This window comes from Chamaea fasciata, unplaced genomic scaffold, assembly GCF_029207755.1.
Source record: "Chamaea fasciata isolate MVZ Bird 193981 ecotype frontalis unplaced genomic scaffold, bChaFas1.0.hap1 SCAF_9, whole genome shotgun sequence".
In the NCBI taxonomy this organism is placed as follows: Eukaryota; Metazoa; Chordata; class Aves; order Passeriformes; family Sylviidae; genus Chamaea; species Chamaea fasciata.
The window spans coordinates 9208483-9224781 of NW_027094094.1; the positions used below are offsets into that span (position 1 = coordinate 9208483).

The 16299-nt window shown below is 38.2% G+C and overlaps 1 protein-coding gene across 2 annotated transcripts in view; it reads left to right on the forward strand.

Moving 5' to 3' along the window:
* GPAM (glycerol-3-phosphate acyltransferase, mitochondrial) overlaps positions 1-16299 on the forward strand; it is a 71665-nt gene that overhangs the window by 47327 nt on the left and 8039 nt on the right. For both annotated transcript variants that reach the window (XM_066190928.1, XM_066190929.1), the window contains 12 exons: positions 1470-1543; positions 4424-4537; positions 5767-5916; positions 6491-6587; positions 7549-7685; positions 8967-9066; positions 9799-10011; positions 10390-10503; positions 12464-12549; positions 13466-13581; positions 14355-14425; positions 15538-15802. In XM_066190928.1, coding sequence (XP_066047025.1) covers positions 1470-1543; positions 4424-4537; positions 5767-5916; positions 6491-6587; positions 7549-7685; positions 8967-9066; positions 9799-10011; positions 10390-10503; positions 12464-12549; positions 13466-13581; positions 14355-14425; positions 15538-15802 — 1537 coding nt within the window. The remainder of the gene's footprint in view (positions 1-1469; positions 1544-4423; positions 4538-5766; positions 5917-6490; positions 6588-7548; positions 7686-8966; positions 9067-9798; positions 10012-10389; positions 10504-12463; positions 12550-13465; positions 13582-14354; positions 14426-15537; positions 15803-16299) is intronic.

Genomic DNA, 16299 nt, shown 5'->3' on the forward strand with positions numbered 1-16299 from the left:
CCTTGCACAGACAGTAACAAAGATAATCCTCTCTTTAGATTCCAAATACTTTTTTTGGAGCTGCCTTTTTCATTATTTTTCTTAAGGAAAAGGAATGAATGAGGCAAATTTCCTGTGTGCTGATCAAATTAACAACTTGCCGATGCTGAGAGTGGGAAGTCTTGCTTCTTCCTCTCGTTTTCCTTCCTGCTCTCCTGAGGACTGATCAAGTTCACTAACCAAGCAGAAAACTACCTGCTTTATTAGTTTAGGTTTTTTGTCTTGTCTTCATGAAGTTGGGACATTAAAGGGTGTAATGAATGCTAGAGGTGCTGTAAGTTTGTAAGTAATTTTGCTTCTCTTTGGCAGTGCATGTCATCAGCTTATAAGATCCACAAAAAATCACCAGTTTGTAATCAAATAAGTTAGTGTAACATTGAAGTTTTCTCTTAAGACCTTAGAGCAACAACTGGTTGATTGTACAGCACAGTTGTGCTTTAGCAGGGAGCAGAAGACTCTCTGCTCTCACTGTAGCACATAATTTCTACCCGATTTGCAAATTACATAGGACAGTCATATATTTTAATTTTGTGGCAAATGGTGTGTCCTAAACAAAATACAAACAAATTACTCTTACCTGACTCCCATTGCAGAATTGGTTGTGAGGCTGTTCTGCAGCTCTGCTGTTGCTGGTGACAGTCTTTCTTCTTTGCTGTTCTTTTTTTGTCTTCTTTGACATGTACAGTCCCAGTAGTTTTAGCTGTAGTTCACTGCTGGCAAGGTACCAGTTTTATAACTGTGTATCGTTTGGGTAGAAAGAAATCAGCCTTTTGATCAAGGTATTCACTTGGACTATGGAAGAGTAGAATTTAGGTCTCCTGCTAAGGAATATTTGTTGTGGAAGTGCTCCTAAACTCATCCCAGTTAATGCCTTGGCATGTGGAGTCTGTAACAAGGCTCTACAGGGCTGGACTGATTTTGTTGTTCAGGCAGTGCAGGAATGTGGAGATTTGCCTCCTAACTGGATGGATATCCTGACCCTTGAGCTGTTGTTACATGATGCTTGATCTGCTGGCAAACTGGATGCTACAGACTGGGCGTCAAGTTCTCGTGGTTACACTTATGCCCAGTGTGGCTTCATAAAGTTCTGTCTTGAAGAGGAGTTCTCTATTATGACAAATCCTATTTTATATTACGTGAGAATCTGATGAAATGTTGTGGCTTGAAGAGTGTAACCAGTACAATCACACAGTAAAGCCTAGAGAATGCTTTGAAAGTATTGGACTTGGGAATAGTGATTGGAATTCCATTTTCAGTTTAGAAGTTTGTGTACTGTATAGGCAGGTTCAACACTTCTCTGGTTTTGGCTTCGAATAGAGTACAAATGAAAAACATTGCATTATTGTATATGTTATGATGAATGTAACAGACAGAGCAATTTTTGTGTAATGAAACAGTCCTTCAGTCTTTTTTTTTCCTTGGTTTTACAGGATAACTTCTTCAATTCTAGTATTCCTTCTTTGGGTCTACGTAATGTCATATACATCAATGAAACACATACAAGGTAATGTAGCAAGTGTTTCTATTGCTTTTAAAATTCAAACAGTTCTGATTTTATGACAGAGAAATCTCTATTATGGTCTGGACTGAGTTGATATATATTGGGGTTCTAAAATGCAGAAATTTGGTGCTGACTTCAGTAATGTGCTTGTTAAATTTGGCTGTGTGTATTTGGGAATTGAGTAAAGTCCTTTGGGGTTATAGACAAGGAGTGTAGGTGTCAAACCTGTAGCACAAAAAACCTGGAATTTTTTCACAAAAAAAATTCTTTCTCCTTTTGTGCAAGTGGCAGCATCTGTAGCATAATATTGAGGGGACCCGATTTATTCCCTTATGCAGAATGACTTCAGGCTGCACTTGAATTCACTGAGCATATCTGGCTCATAATTTAGATGTTGACTATTACCACTTAGAGCAATTAAGCCTGAATATTTCTTATAAATCTGTCTCTTCTCTGCCTCAGCAGCAGAGTGCGGCTTATGAAAAGTGTAGTATAAGTGAAAAAAAAATCTAAAAAATGAAGATGTGATTTTGTACAATTGGAATCATATCTTGTGTTCTGGGATGAAGATACTTGATTTGAACAAAAATATTCTGTTCTTTGGAAAGTTAATAATGCTTGCTAGGTTTTTTTTACAGTAATTATTAGCATAAGCATGTCCTGCAGTGTTTGTTGAAGAGTCAGAGCAAACAAAGAGAGGCCAGCAGCCTGACAGAAATGAGCCAAAGTGTCTGAGTAGAAGAAAGGCAGCATTGTGTGTGCTTGAGAGGGAGAAAGCTAATGTTCGAGGCTGTTCTTTATTAAATTTGAAGTAATTGTGGGGTTTTTAAGAGTTGAGCTTGTATTTTGGAGTACAGAAAAATAACAGTAAAACCGTTTAACTTTTTTGAAATTAGTTTCAAAAGTCTGATGCCTGAATGGTCGAAGTTACTTGAACTGGAAATATAAGAAGAAAAAAATATGGGTTAATGGATTATTCTGAAATAAACACATCTAGCTCAGAATAATGAGAAATATAGTGTCATTATAGTGTGAAAACTGTGTCATTATAGTGTGAAAATGGACAACTTTAATGGAGTTCTGAGGTCTCATGAGGCTACATAGTCACAGTTTCCTGCTCTTACTAAGCAAGAGGGGTTCTCTTTAACTGCCAGCATGCTGTAACTGTATTGACAGCCTTTATCTGAGGTACCACTGCCAGTTTACAGTGTCTCTTGACTGGTCCATTCTCTGTAGTTTCTGTCTTTTCCCATTGCTACGTGATCAGAAAACAGATTTTTTCCAATTAAACTACATTATGTCTAAGCTGTAAAACGAATGTAGAAGCCTTCATACCTTGACAGATCCCTGCAAATAGCTGTGTGCTGTTCTGATATGTTCACAGTTACCAAAAAATATTGTCAGAAAGAAGCATCTTTGCTTTCTAGAACAGTCAGTAATTCTCTCAGAGTCCAAAGAGAAGGGGGATAAAGGAAAGAAAAAAACAATTAAAACAGAGTCACCAGTCGTCTTCTCTGACAGCACAAATAGTTGGTCTGAATATTTGTGTAATTATTCTGTGCCACTCTGTGCCCATGGCTCGTGCATGTGCACCCATCTTAATTACAGTGTACTCAAGGGCTTTGGCCTTTTGCAGTGTAAAAGTTCTGTCTCATCTTTCCTTGCTGTTTTTAACCCATGTATAAATGTACTGAAATGGGGTAGAGAGGTTTAACAGCCAAGATCAGTAACTTGAGTGATGACAACGGGCGAGACATTGGCGGGGCTCCAGCATGGAAACCACCACTACCTTTGTCACCCACGGTTCAGTTTGGGATACTCACTGGAGCAGCAGCCAGGCAGTGCACCAGCAGGCCTCAGGACAGGGGTTTTGCATAAAACTTACTGCTCTGGCCTTCGGAATTGCCAGAATTTAATTTTTCATCCAGGTGTTAATTCTGCCCCATCACATGAGCTTTGCTGTTTGGGGGTCGCAGGTGTTTGGTTTGTGTAAGTGGTGGCTTGTCCACTGCTGAGCTGGTAAATGAGGGAGGTGAGGAATAGTGATGAATGTCCACTGTGGGGGATGGATGGGGTGTAAGCCATTATTCCTTGTCACATGCATCTTCTGTGATGTTTGATATTCCAAATAACAATTTCTCAGGTGATTTCTGCTTGTATGATTGAGAGAGTAGAGGACAGGGTTAATTTGAAAAGAAGAGACTGTCTTTGTAAGTTACCTTAAACACTTGAATTTGTAGTGAGATTTACTGATTATTTTGTGGTTATACTCTTGCTGAAACTTTGCTAGGAGAAGGTGTGAAGAAGACACATAGGACTGGGTGTTTGAAAACAAGGAAGAAGAGCTAACTAAAATAGTGGGTTTAGTTTTGATGGCTAATGCAAACATATTTTCAGAAGTGTTTGAGAGTTTACCCTGCGCTTACGTGAGCAGCTTTCCCAAGAGGACTTGGTGTTCCTTGAAGTTGACAAACCTCTTAGCTGGGCATTTACTTTCCTCAGTGGAAAGGGGCACCAAATTGGAAACCAACACTATCACTTCTTTTGGCCTCGCTGAACTGGCGAGTTCGTTCCAGGGGACAGACAAAATGTATATCCTGGTTTGTTCACTACATTCCTGTGATCTGTGGGTGTTTTAAGGCCATTGTCACCCTGAATTGAGGGGATGCAGACCCCAGATATTTTGTGCTATGCATCGGTTGTTTCATCCATAACACGAAGATACTGCCAATTTACTAGAAGATACAGATGCTTTTAGGCAGCCATTCATAAAATTTTACTTACTTTTGCCTCTTAATTGTATTTTTAATTGTTTTTAATGCTATTTTTTTGGCAGAAAAATATTTCGAAGATCACACTGAAATACCCTTCATGTTTTTGTAGGTACAGAGGGTGGCTTGCGAGACGCTTTTGTTATGTCCTTTTTGTGCAAGAGAGGGATGTTCATAAGGGTATGTTTGCCAAGAATCTGACAGAAAATGTGCTGAATAGCAGCAGGTAAGATGACACAAAATTAACTATTTTTTAAATTATTAGTACATTAAAATATGCCTTAATTTAGAAACTGCAAATTTTGAAAATCAGACTGTTTAAAATACTAGAAGATGCAGTATCTTTAGCACAGCCTTTCTGGAATGTAGCTTGCAATTTCTGCTGGAATAGTAAAAGAGGGAGTTTAAGGATTGCAAGTCTCTAAATGAATGGTGTGTAGTGGGGGAACAGCAGACAGTACACAGAAAAATAAATTGCTACACAAGAGCTCTTCAAACTTCTGTTTATCTAATTCATGTAAATCATTACCACTGAAGTAATTCTGCAGTCATCGAAATTGTCAATGTTTCAGAAATAATAGGAAAGCAGCATTTTGGAGTACCCTGAGTGTACACCTAGAGAGTGCAGCAAAAAATGGAAAAAGGCTGTAGAATTGAGTACCCAGCCTTAACTTTGTGGAGCTTGTTTTCTGTTTCATATGCCTCATTTTAAATGGCATCTTGAGTCCCTGATCAGCTGTTCACGTATCAATTTTCCATGGACACAGAGAAATTCAACCACATGATTGCTCCTTGAGGCTGCTTTTGTCAGAGGGCACACACTGCCTACATTAACATTCCTAATTCTCTTGAATTTTTAAAGCTTGAGTCCCATCTGAAGATGATAGTGTTGCCTTTGAAAAGTAAAGCAGACTGCATTGTGCTACAGTCGTGGTGTATTAAAGCCACTTACTGTCTCTTGGGTATGTTTTAAAGGGGGAAAATAGCCCTTATAAAATTTTGTTAGGCTTGGTAAAACTGAGAATTCAAGGGCAGTAATAAACTAGAAGTTCAAAATAGCAACTGCATAAATCTATCTAATGAGGTAAGTGAAATTGCTGTGGCAGGAAAAAGAAAACATTCACAAAAATGACATTGCACTTGTTCCCCTGAATTTTCAACTGTATTAACCATTTCAGAAAATTGGCACTTAATATTAGTACCTGTGAATTGTGTACATACTGTTTCATGTAGTCACCTTTGAGCCCATTCAATCACCACCTGCCTCTTAAATTAGAGCTTATAAAACTGAATTAAATTTAATGCATTTGGAACACACAGTAGTTCAGCATGGGTGCTTTTTATGTTTGCAAGTTACTCCTGTAGTAACACGCAGCTCATTCCAAGCTCTTTTTTCTATCTCTTTGACTCCTCTGTTGTGGGGCTGTCTCATAAACTTTACTTTTTTAATGTTAGAGTCCAGAAGGCCATTGTCGATGAAGCTTCTGAACCAAGTACTCCAGGTAGTTTTGTTCAGACGGATCCTAAAGCTATCAACAAAGTGAAGAAAAAAGCCAGGAAAATTCTCCAGGAAATGGTAGCAAATGTGTCACCTGCTTTAATCAGGTAAGAGAAATGTCTCATTGATACTGTCAGTGAGTGGAAGGATGGACAAGTTCTTTCTGCGAAATACCAACAGAGCTTGTAACACATGATGCAGAAATAATAATTATTCTAAAAATACATTTTTCATAAAAATCCCCTTTTTAATGCTAGCTAATAAAATAGTAGTTATTCTTCATTTGCAGATGCAGCAGAAACCCTCTGCCTTTCCAAGGAGTATATCTTATAATAAGTTTCAATACAAATTTTTCCTTTTCTCCCAAAACTAGTTTTGGTGCTAGCGCTTAGGCCAGCATTGGCATCATTTGTTGTTTCAGGCTCATGTGGGCGAGAGCAGCTATCTGCAGTATCATAGACTGAAAGATAATTTTTCCATTAGCCTATTCAATATCATAATTTGTAGATATAAATATCTCAGGGAGATAAGCAAAACATTGCTTAGCAACTGGATTTTATAGTAATTTTATTTGAATATAAGTTATCAGATGAACTGGCTTTGCCTTTAGTTGTACAGAAGCAATATAAAACAGAGGCAGAAATAAATGGAACTTTTTGAGTTGTGTTTGTTTTTCCTTAGGTTGACTGGCTGGGTGTTACTGAAGTTGTTTAACAGCTTCTTCTGGAATATCCAGATTCACCGAGGTCAAATAGAAATGGTCAAAGCAGCAACAGAGGTAAGTGAGGGTGGGAAAATACACTAAGATTTCTGAAGGAGTTTCTAATGATGTGAGAGTTCTACTTAGTCTGTATGAAATGCAATTGTAGGTAGAGCAGTTTTGTATCTGAAGTACAAAAAGAACACTGTGAAATAGTGTTCTTGATTAAATATATGCTCCCAGAGTTGTGTAACCTAAAATACTATGTGAACTCTGGGTTTACCTTTGATTCAGGATCAAATTTTAACTATCAGGCTGAATTATTATCTCAGATAACCTACATCCAACATCATTGCTGGGTTTTTGAGTTGAGGCAGCCAGCAATAAATCAGTAGATCTAGTCAAGATTTTTCACTTTTACTTTCGTTTGGATTAAAACCTTTTGTATTTCTTACTAGCAATCTGTTTCCAGTTTTTCAATATTTATTGAAATTGGTCAAACAAACGCCTAAATGCTACCATTTTTTAAACATCCGAATTAATTAACTCTTCTTGCAGAATTTACCTTAGAAATATTGATTAGATAAATTCAACAAATAAAAAAGTTCCTGTTCTTTTCTGGGTTTTTTTTTTTGAATACTGTGTTTGGGAAACCCACTATTCATAAATCCTTGCTAATATCTAATAGAAATACCAGCATTTTGGTGACAGTGAGGATTTTTCCACATCCCTTTAATTGTTTGTTTAACACTGGGAAATACAGAAACTGGGAGTACTAATCATTATTTCTGTAATGGATACTATTGAAAACTACTGTCCATGAAAACTGAGACTACGGACAAGTTGACTAAAATGTTCTCTCAATTGTCCCAGCTGAAGAAAAACCAGGAGTAAACAAATTCAATTATGGTAACTGAAAAATACCATCAGTTCAGATAAGATGATGCTAGCAATCTCAACAGTGGATTTAAGAAAATGAATAATATTCCGTGTTTCTTGCCAACTGACTTGTTTCTTTTTCCTTCTCTCCCCACCATAGATGAATTTGCCTCTTATCTTTTTGCCTGTTCACAAATCCCACATTGACTACCTGCTTCTTACATTCATTCTTTTCTGCCATAACATCAAAGCACCCTACATAGCTGCAGGGAACAATCTCAACATCCCCATCTTCAGGTAATAACCTCTCCTTATTTGAAAAAAGATTGAGGTGGTGGGATCTGACCTATTGCACAGAATGTCCAAGTGTAAAATTATCTGGCTATTATTGGGCCAGAACTTCTTTGGTTCCTATGACATGTTCAGAGAGGGAGCATCACAACATCCTTCTGAGAAGCTCTGTTACAACCTTAGTAGGGTAAGGAGAAAGGATATTGACACTTTTTTTGCAGTGTCAAAGTGGGTAGGTGACTTCAGGAAATATGATGTGGGTGAAAGAGTTGTGAATGGACAGCTCTTCATGCAGTTTAGTGAGCTGGCTCATGAGCAGCAAGAGCACTGGGTGAATAATACTTTGTGGAAAGTATTCCATTTGAGTCTGTGTTGAAATTATATTTCTGGTGGCTGAAGAACCTGAGGTATTCTAGATAATATTTTGCCATTGAGACAGAATTTGGGCGTATTTGATACCTAAAAAGCAGATATTCCTAGATCTTATAGGAAATTATGAGGAAGGAATACCTTGACTTTGAGGGTGTTTTACACCAGTAGGTGCTGGTCTGTAATAATCCCAGTGAAAAAGGCATCCATATAAATTATCAATTAAAATGCTAGTTCTTAGGGCCAGCAGAATAGAGTTTAGCATAGACGATCTAACATTACTTTAGGCACTGGGCACCCTGACTTCTGTAGCATTCAGCAGGCCCATGTCCCACACGTAGCACCCTGTCTGCCGAAAGGGGTACTCCTGTTTGGCTTTTTGAGCCAGTAAAGGATTTTCTTGCTAGAAAACAGCCCTATTTATCATTGCTTCTGTCATGCAGAAGGGATGTCCTCATGAGAACTTCTTCCTACTATGAGATAAATGCAGAACCATGCAGGTGGTGTAATTGCTGGTGCCAAGTGGGAGCTGCCTGCTGTTTGCTCTGTTAAAATCAGCTGGCTGAGCTGGTTCTGCAGCTGAGGGGAGTGTGCAGCACACCATGGTCATGCTGGCCGTGCAACCTGCAGCACAGACTGGGGCCAGCTCAGGTTAACTTATATGGGTCACCAGCATCTCAGTGTGTAAGAATCTCCTGGTCAGTGGCCTGTCAAGGCAGTGAAATGAAGCAAGACAGTGTAAAGAAGCTTGTTCATAAGAGAAATAGAGTCCCATCATGTGCAAGTAGTGTAATACAGTTTAGTCTTCAAGAATTTCAGTTATTTGAACCCCTGTTGTGTGCAAGGAATTATTTGTTGGAGGTGTAGTAGTTCCCTGCAAACTGCAATCAATGAGTATAATCCTCCTTTGGTGTGCAGCACATTGATCCGCAAGCTGGGAGGATTTTTCATCCGTCGGAAGCTGGATCAGAACCCTGACGGCCGTAAGGATTTCCTGTACAGAGCTTTGCTCTACGTGGTGGGTATTTCTTGTCTGCCTTTCTTGTAGCCTTTCACTTGGGTGGCAAGTGGGGAAGTGACTTCCATCACTCTGGAGATGTATTTATTGCTTTGAATTTGTCTTGAATTTCATGCTGCAAAAAGGGGATTTGTTTTTTTTTATGAAGGTTTGAATTTATAAAATGAAGAAAATTGCATGCTCGGGCCCTTTGAGGATTAGCAGATACCCACCTTGCATAATCCTTTATTAAAGAATGTGGAGTTAATACTCTCTGAGTTAACTTACGCTTGTTTCACTGATGTCTTTTGTTGTGAGGCATCTCTACACTGATTCACTTAACACAATGGAAGTCTCTGTTCATGGTGGGTTGATGTAATCATTTGTGCCATTCAGTGTAGTAGCTATTTTTGCGTCTTGGAAGATGGGATGTGCTGGGGAACCAGAAGGAAAGATGAATGTGTATCAACTGCATCAACCATGGCTAGAGATGCTTTTTCAACAAATGTCATTATACTGCTTGTTTATTCAGGCAAATTCAGTTCCACATAGGTCTGGGATTGTGTCAGGCATTAATTAATTACTGTTTTTTTTTTCTCACAAGTACTCATGCCAAGTCATGATCTTCCAATGCTTTTAAAAGGAAATGGTTGCCAACAATATATTTGAAATATAATTGTATGTTGTTGTACATATGTCTGCCAATATAATTAGATACTTATTTGTTCTCTTTTCCAATCTTTTTGTATTTAGCACATAGAAGAATTGTTGAGACAGCAGCAATTTCTAGAAATATTCTTGGAAGGCACACGGTCTCGAAGTGGAAAGACATCTGGAGCTAGAGCAGGTCTTCTGTCTGTGGTCGTGGATGCTCTCTTCTCCAATGCTACTCCTGATGTCCTAATTATACCTGTGGGAATCTCCTATGATCGCATAATTGAAGGTCACTATAACAGTGAGCAGCTGGTAAGAGCAATCCAACAACTTGTTTTGCCTAGGGGATTTTCTGCTTATGTGCAGGGGAACGTGTTACATAGTGAAAGGTTCTGCTAATCCTCTGTTCCATGGACACAGGGTTTGTGTTGAGCTATGAATCACAAAATGTCTCTGATGGGGAGAGCCAAGGTGCAGGTGACACACTTCTAAATGCAAATTCATGACATAGCAAGTAATATGTTCAAGGGGATATCTATGGAGAAAAATAACTCTAGATTTACTTGAAGTTACAAGGTGTGTCAAAAGCTTTGGCCTTGCTTTGTCTGCTGTTGCATGCACTTTAATTTTGAACATAACCTTTTAATTGCAAAGTGGAAGAAAAGCAAAACAACCACCTGTGTTTTCTAGGGCAAGCCTAAGAAGAATGAAAGTCTTTGGAGTATAGCTAGAGGAGTCTTCAGAATGCTGCGGAAGAATTATGGGTGTGTCAGAGTAGATTTTGCACAACCATTTTCCTTAAAAGTAAGTTTGGTATCTTGAAGGTCTTTTTGAAGGTTTTGACATTTTTGGTCTTTCAGTAGTGGGACGCATTTATTTTGATTTTCTCTTTGTGGGTTATCATCACTAGCATTATCTGCTGCAGTCCATTCTGGCAGGACAAAAGTATCCCTGTTTTTGATGAATGTATGAGTCTTTGGACACATTTGTATTAAGCTGAAATAGTCTCAGAGTGGATATATGAATTTTGAAATGGTCTAAGTATTCATACTGGTGGGGTTCTTTGTTTTACAAGCAATCTTTAAAATGATCCTTATACTATCTAGTAATTCTTTGCTTTGTAGAGACATTTGGAGTTGAAGGAAGTTGAATGCTGTTTTCCAGTTTAATTTAATGACATCTGCAATAGTTGAGGAAGGGCATTTTTCTTGCTGGATTTTTAAAATTGCTGAGCAAATTAGTAGCTATAAAAGTGTCATGGGTTATATATCATAAAAATCTGTACTTTGAAAGTCATCATTCATTATTAGTTCACAACTGTTACCTACAGTATTTCACCATATACTGTTCTGTAGTTTCCCAGGGAATGGGGTAGTGTGGTAGTATCTGCCTTTACTCTAAATTTTCTCTGATCTCTTTGCAGAATCTGCTGGTACTAATCTACATTTCACTAATCTGTATTCTGCCACAGTATACCTTATTTTTAGTGTGACTTTAATAAGATTAAGCACTGCACCAGCAACTTACTAGAACATTATTCAAATTAATTAGGTGTTCTTCTTTCTGCCCTACTTCTCTCAGAAAAAGCAGTAGGGTTGGAGAGCTTTGGAGGGTTCAGTTACCACAGCATGAAATTATTGTGACCGGCTGCACTGCATTATAATTAGTGGAGTAGGGATAGATACTAATTCACTTCCAAAGGAGAAGGCTTGGGCTATTCTTGGTAGGGAGTTAACAACTCTTCTTGGATCAGTGTAAGGAAAAGAGGGTTATCTGCCCTCTTAATCTAGTGAAATGCTAATCACTCTGTACCTTCCCAGCAGCCTCTGTCAGGTCTCATTTGTACCTGTGTTCCTTATTGTGTGAACGGTGATAAATGATATAAATTGTTGAAGTGTGCCTTAGCTCTGATTTGCAGAAGTGTAACTGTAGTTGTGTCACTGCAGGTTTTTCTAAAGCCGAGGAGCTTTGGGGGTTAATTCTGGGCATCTGCAGTTCTATGAGCACAGGCTTGGAAGCAGAAGAGAGTGTGAGAGGCTGTGGAAGTCTTTTAAGCAGCTTTCCTGGGAGGGAACTGTTTTCCTGACCAGCAGGTTAAGTGGCTCTTTAGTTTCCCATTCTTTACAGAAACTGAGGGAACACAGTGTCCTGAAAACAGAACAGTGTAAATTTTAACCTGTAGGGAGTGGAGTCTGGCTTTTGAGAAATTTTGAGGGATTCAGGAATTCCAAGCATGCAGTACCCTGCCTGCTTCCTGGGGGCTTTAATTTGTGTCTTGCAACTGGAGCAACTGGAGTTTTGTACACTACTGTTTTCCCTAGGAGAAGTTCTCTATCCTGGCATTTGAGTAAGGCAGGAGTAAGCAATAATTACAGTCTCCATGTTGGTTCTGAATGGGTGCTAAGCTTTGCGCTCACTCATGTTAATGAGGCAGTTCTCATTAATTTAATTGTAGAACTCATCTCAAAGGAGTTGTTCACAGCAGGGTGCTGACAGAGGTTATGTGTTGTTTTCATTGCAAGTTTTTTTATGAAGTACAGATTCCTTGCTGTGGGAAGTCTGCTTTTTGCATAAAACAAAGTCAAAAGGGAATAAGCTGTTGAAAACTTTTAATATCTCTGACCTTGTTACTGCTTTTTTAGTGTGAGCTATTTTTAATCAGTTGCATTTTTGAATAATTGCCTTTTTCCTGCAATAGTATTATCAGTTGAATGCAAGAATAAGGTGGCAAAAGTACAAAAAATAACCAGTCTTTTTTTAACAGGAATATGTTAACAGCCAAAGCCAAAAACCTGTGCCTGCTCCTCTTTCTTTGGAACAAGCTTTGTTACCAGCTATACTTCCATCAAGGTAGAGATCTTTTGGGGGTGCTGCTGAAAGGGAGGACAGGTTGGGATTTGTTTGTTTGTTTATCTTTTTAGTGTTCTACATTACATTCCATGCAGTGCTTGAACTCTCCATGGATAATCTAATTGTTTATAGGAAAGTGCAAAACTTAGGCAATTACAACTGTGCAATTTATTATAAGAGTTACAGTCTTCCTGATGAGCTCTGTTCAAATAAATTCAAGTAGACTTTTTTTCTTTATTTTAGTAACCTCTGTTGGTTTGTAAATAAGTTTTATGGAATAATTTAGGGAGAAAAATTACATGCTTAGTGAAAAGTAAAGGATTTGCTTTGACCCTCACAAACATTTCACAAGATTTTTTGGAATAATTCCAAAGCAAATGGGACCTGTGAGTGAGTCCTCCTTGTTTTTAAGAAGGTGACTGTCAGAACTGCAGAACTGCTCAAGAGTTAGTTCTGCGTTTGTTGCATAGATACACATTTTAGTTGGTTTTTTCAGGACTTAAACAAACCTGGGTGGTCCTGGTGGGGGCAGAGTCAGTCCTGTACCTTTAGAAAGTTGTAAGTCCATACAAAAGACTATTTCTAGTTTGTAAAGAGACTGGGCTCTGTCTTCTAGGCAAATTCAGTTTTTCTGCTGTTGTCCATATTTGTTGAAGGAAAAAGAGCAATTGGTGTTACAGCAAAGTTGTGAGTCTTATCATGGATAAGATTACCAAAAGAAAAATGTTGTGCAGTGCAAAGAAATAATCAGGAAAAGTTGGTAGAGCTTTTTGCTGATAACATTTTCTGCCCTTACCAGACTGTAATTGTACTGTGGTTCAGTTAGGGTGTATATATATTAAAAAAAAAGTTTATATTATTTTACATTTTGATCAGAATCTAAATGTCATCATGTTAATTTTTATTCTGTATTCAGACCTAATGATGCTGTGGATGAAGGTGCAGAGGCCTCACTGCCCAACTCCAGGGATATCACCAGCGAACCCTTCAGAAGAGAGCTGATATCCAACTTGGCTGAGCACATTTTGTTCAGTAAGTGTTGAAGGGTATCACTACCACAGAATCATAGATTGGTGTGGATAGGAAGGGACCTTAAAGATCATCTCATTTCAACCCCCTTGCCATGGGCAGGGACACCTTCTATTGGAGCAGGTTGTTGTCAGCTGCCTGTTTGGTTTTGCTGACAGCATGCGTTTTCTGTGTGGTAATGTCACACTTCCTAATTGTCTCCATTCAGGTGATCATTTCATGACTTACGTAATCTTGACAATTCTCAATCCTTTTTCTCCCTCCTTCCTCTTCAAAGTTTAATAAACTTTTTCTGATCAAGTAGAAGATTGTTGTTCTGTTTGTTGGACTAGAACACTAAACTTTCTGTGCTCTGAAGTGCTTGCTTGTCATGTTGATACACTCATTGCCTGTCTCTTCGTGTAATGAGCTATTGGAGTGTCTTAATGGCATCATTTAAGGTCATACATGAACTCATCTAGCTGCATGGACCAGTGTTGCCTGGTTTTATAGGTATATGCTTCAGTCAATAGATCTGTGGTTTGTGGTACCAGAGATACACAGAAAACAGTACTTACCTTAGTAAATAAGCTTTATTCGGCCTTCTTAGTCCAAGTTACTTTGATTACTTTAATCTTGTTTCTAGACAGACATAATACACTTTGTATTTCATTCCATGGGTACAGTTCTGTGCCCCACATAACTGTTACTATTTTTTAAATAGTGGGCACTCTTTCATTTGTAATGGTGTTCTGAATGTCTCAGGTTCTTCACAAATTTATCTTGTTCACCTCTAGCTGCTGACAAGTCCTGTGCTGTGATGTCTACCCACATTGTTGCCTGTTTGTTGCTGTACAGACACAGGCAGGTAAGGCTTCTGTGCTGCTTAAATAGCAAAACATTGCTTTGGTCTTGTTAACTTATTAAAAAAAAATTTAATGGATTTTAATATTGCATGGTACTGATAAAAAAAAAGAAAGATGCATTTAAATTAAAGTGGATTTCAGACAGTCTGAGTGCTGATGTTTTAGTTAGCAGTGGATGCTTGAACACAAGCCATTATTGATGGGATGATAATAAATGCTTATGTGGAAATAGATCTTTGTAATTCAAAATGTTATGCTTTTTTAAAGATTACATGGGTTTCATTTACTGTGTTAGGGTTGGTTTTTAGATCTCAAAACACACTCACTATCGAATACTCTAGAAACTGTTCCATTAATTTCCGAATTGATTTTACTGTTTCTCATTTCTAAAATACTTCATCACAATGGCAGAATGATACTAATGTTTACCTGAAGTCTTGTGCATGAGAGTTGGAAGAATTTTTTTTCTCCTGCAAGTTTGTTTTGCATTTTTTCTAAAATTCCTTCAAGTCCAAAGCTTTTATTGCAAGTAAATGGAGAAAAAAATGGAAAAATATTGCTCAGTCGTATAATCATCCTTGTGGAGGAAGTGTCACCATTCTCATCAGCCCAGCCTTTCCAATTTCCTAACACAGTGGAATCAAAGAAGCATTTTACGATGTAATCTGACTCCATCTTGATGGAAAACAAGAAAAGGAGGTGCCTGAGGGAAGGGTTTTCCTCATGTTCCAAACCAATTGTTGAGTTCTGTTAATTGCAATATTCCCAGGTAATTGAACATTCACTTTATAGCATAGGTAATGGAAATGTGATACCTCTGACGTGTTCTCGAGGTATCTAGGTCTCTGCAGGCTGTGAAATAAACCAAGAAACAAAGAAAAACCTTGCATTCTCAAATCGTTCCCTGGCTGTAAAATATAATTGCATGTAATTAAAAACATGTGGATCTACTTCATCAAAACCTCAGTGAAAATCAGTTTTTCTGATACGACTGTTGTGCTTTGGATTATTGACAGTTAGTGTATTGTGTTTGATATATACCTGATTGTTTGGTTTGCTGATAGACTCCTGTGCAGAAAAATAGTTTACTGTGTGATTCTGTGTTTATTTCTAGGGAACTGATCTTTCCAGACTGGTAGAAGATTTCTTCTCCATGAAGGAGGAGGTCCTAGCCCGTGACTTTGACTTGGGATTTTCAGGGAACTCAGATGATGTTGTCATGCATGCCATCCACTTGTTGGGGAACTGTGTAAATATCACAAACACGAGCAGGAACAATGAGTTCTTTGTCACTCCCAGCATCACAATACCTGCTGTCTTTGAACTCAGCTTCTACAGCAATGGAATACTTCATGTATTCATTAAAGAGGCTGTTATTGGTATGTTTTGGGGTTTATCAAGGAAAGACTTTCTTGTAACCCTTGAAGTCAAAGTATCTGCATATACCTCCCCATCAGTTTCTTGTGTTATTTACTTTAATATATTTTTTGCTTCCTATTTCAATCCCCATTTACGTTAACAAACAGTTTTAAAGCGAACTTGTATTTTCTTTGAAGAATGTTTCCATTCTTTTTTCCCCTCATCCTTTGTCTTTCTTGGAAGTGTTTGTGTACTGGTCACTGCCTTAGGCAAGGCACTATCAGAGTTCTGAGCCAACATGGCAAAACCTGTGCTTTGGTGTGTTTTAATGAGATTTTATTTTGATCTAACGTTACTGGACACAAAATAGTTGTTAAGTCTCTCTTTATTCTTGAATGGCATGTGTAACATTTGGCTGCTTTTAGCCCCAGAAGTGGACAAAACAGAAGTTTGATGTTTCTTTTGCCATAAAGCTCTTTGGAAAATGAAACTTTGCCTGTGTTTGTTTCTGCTGCAG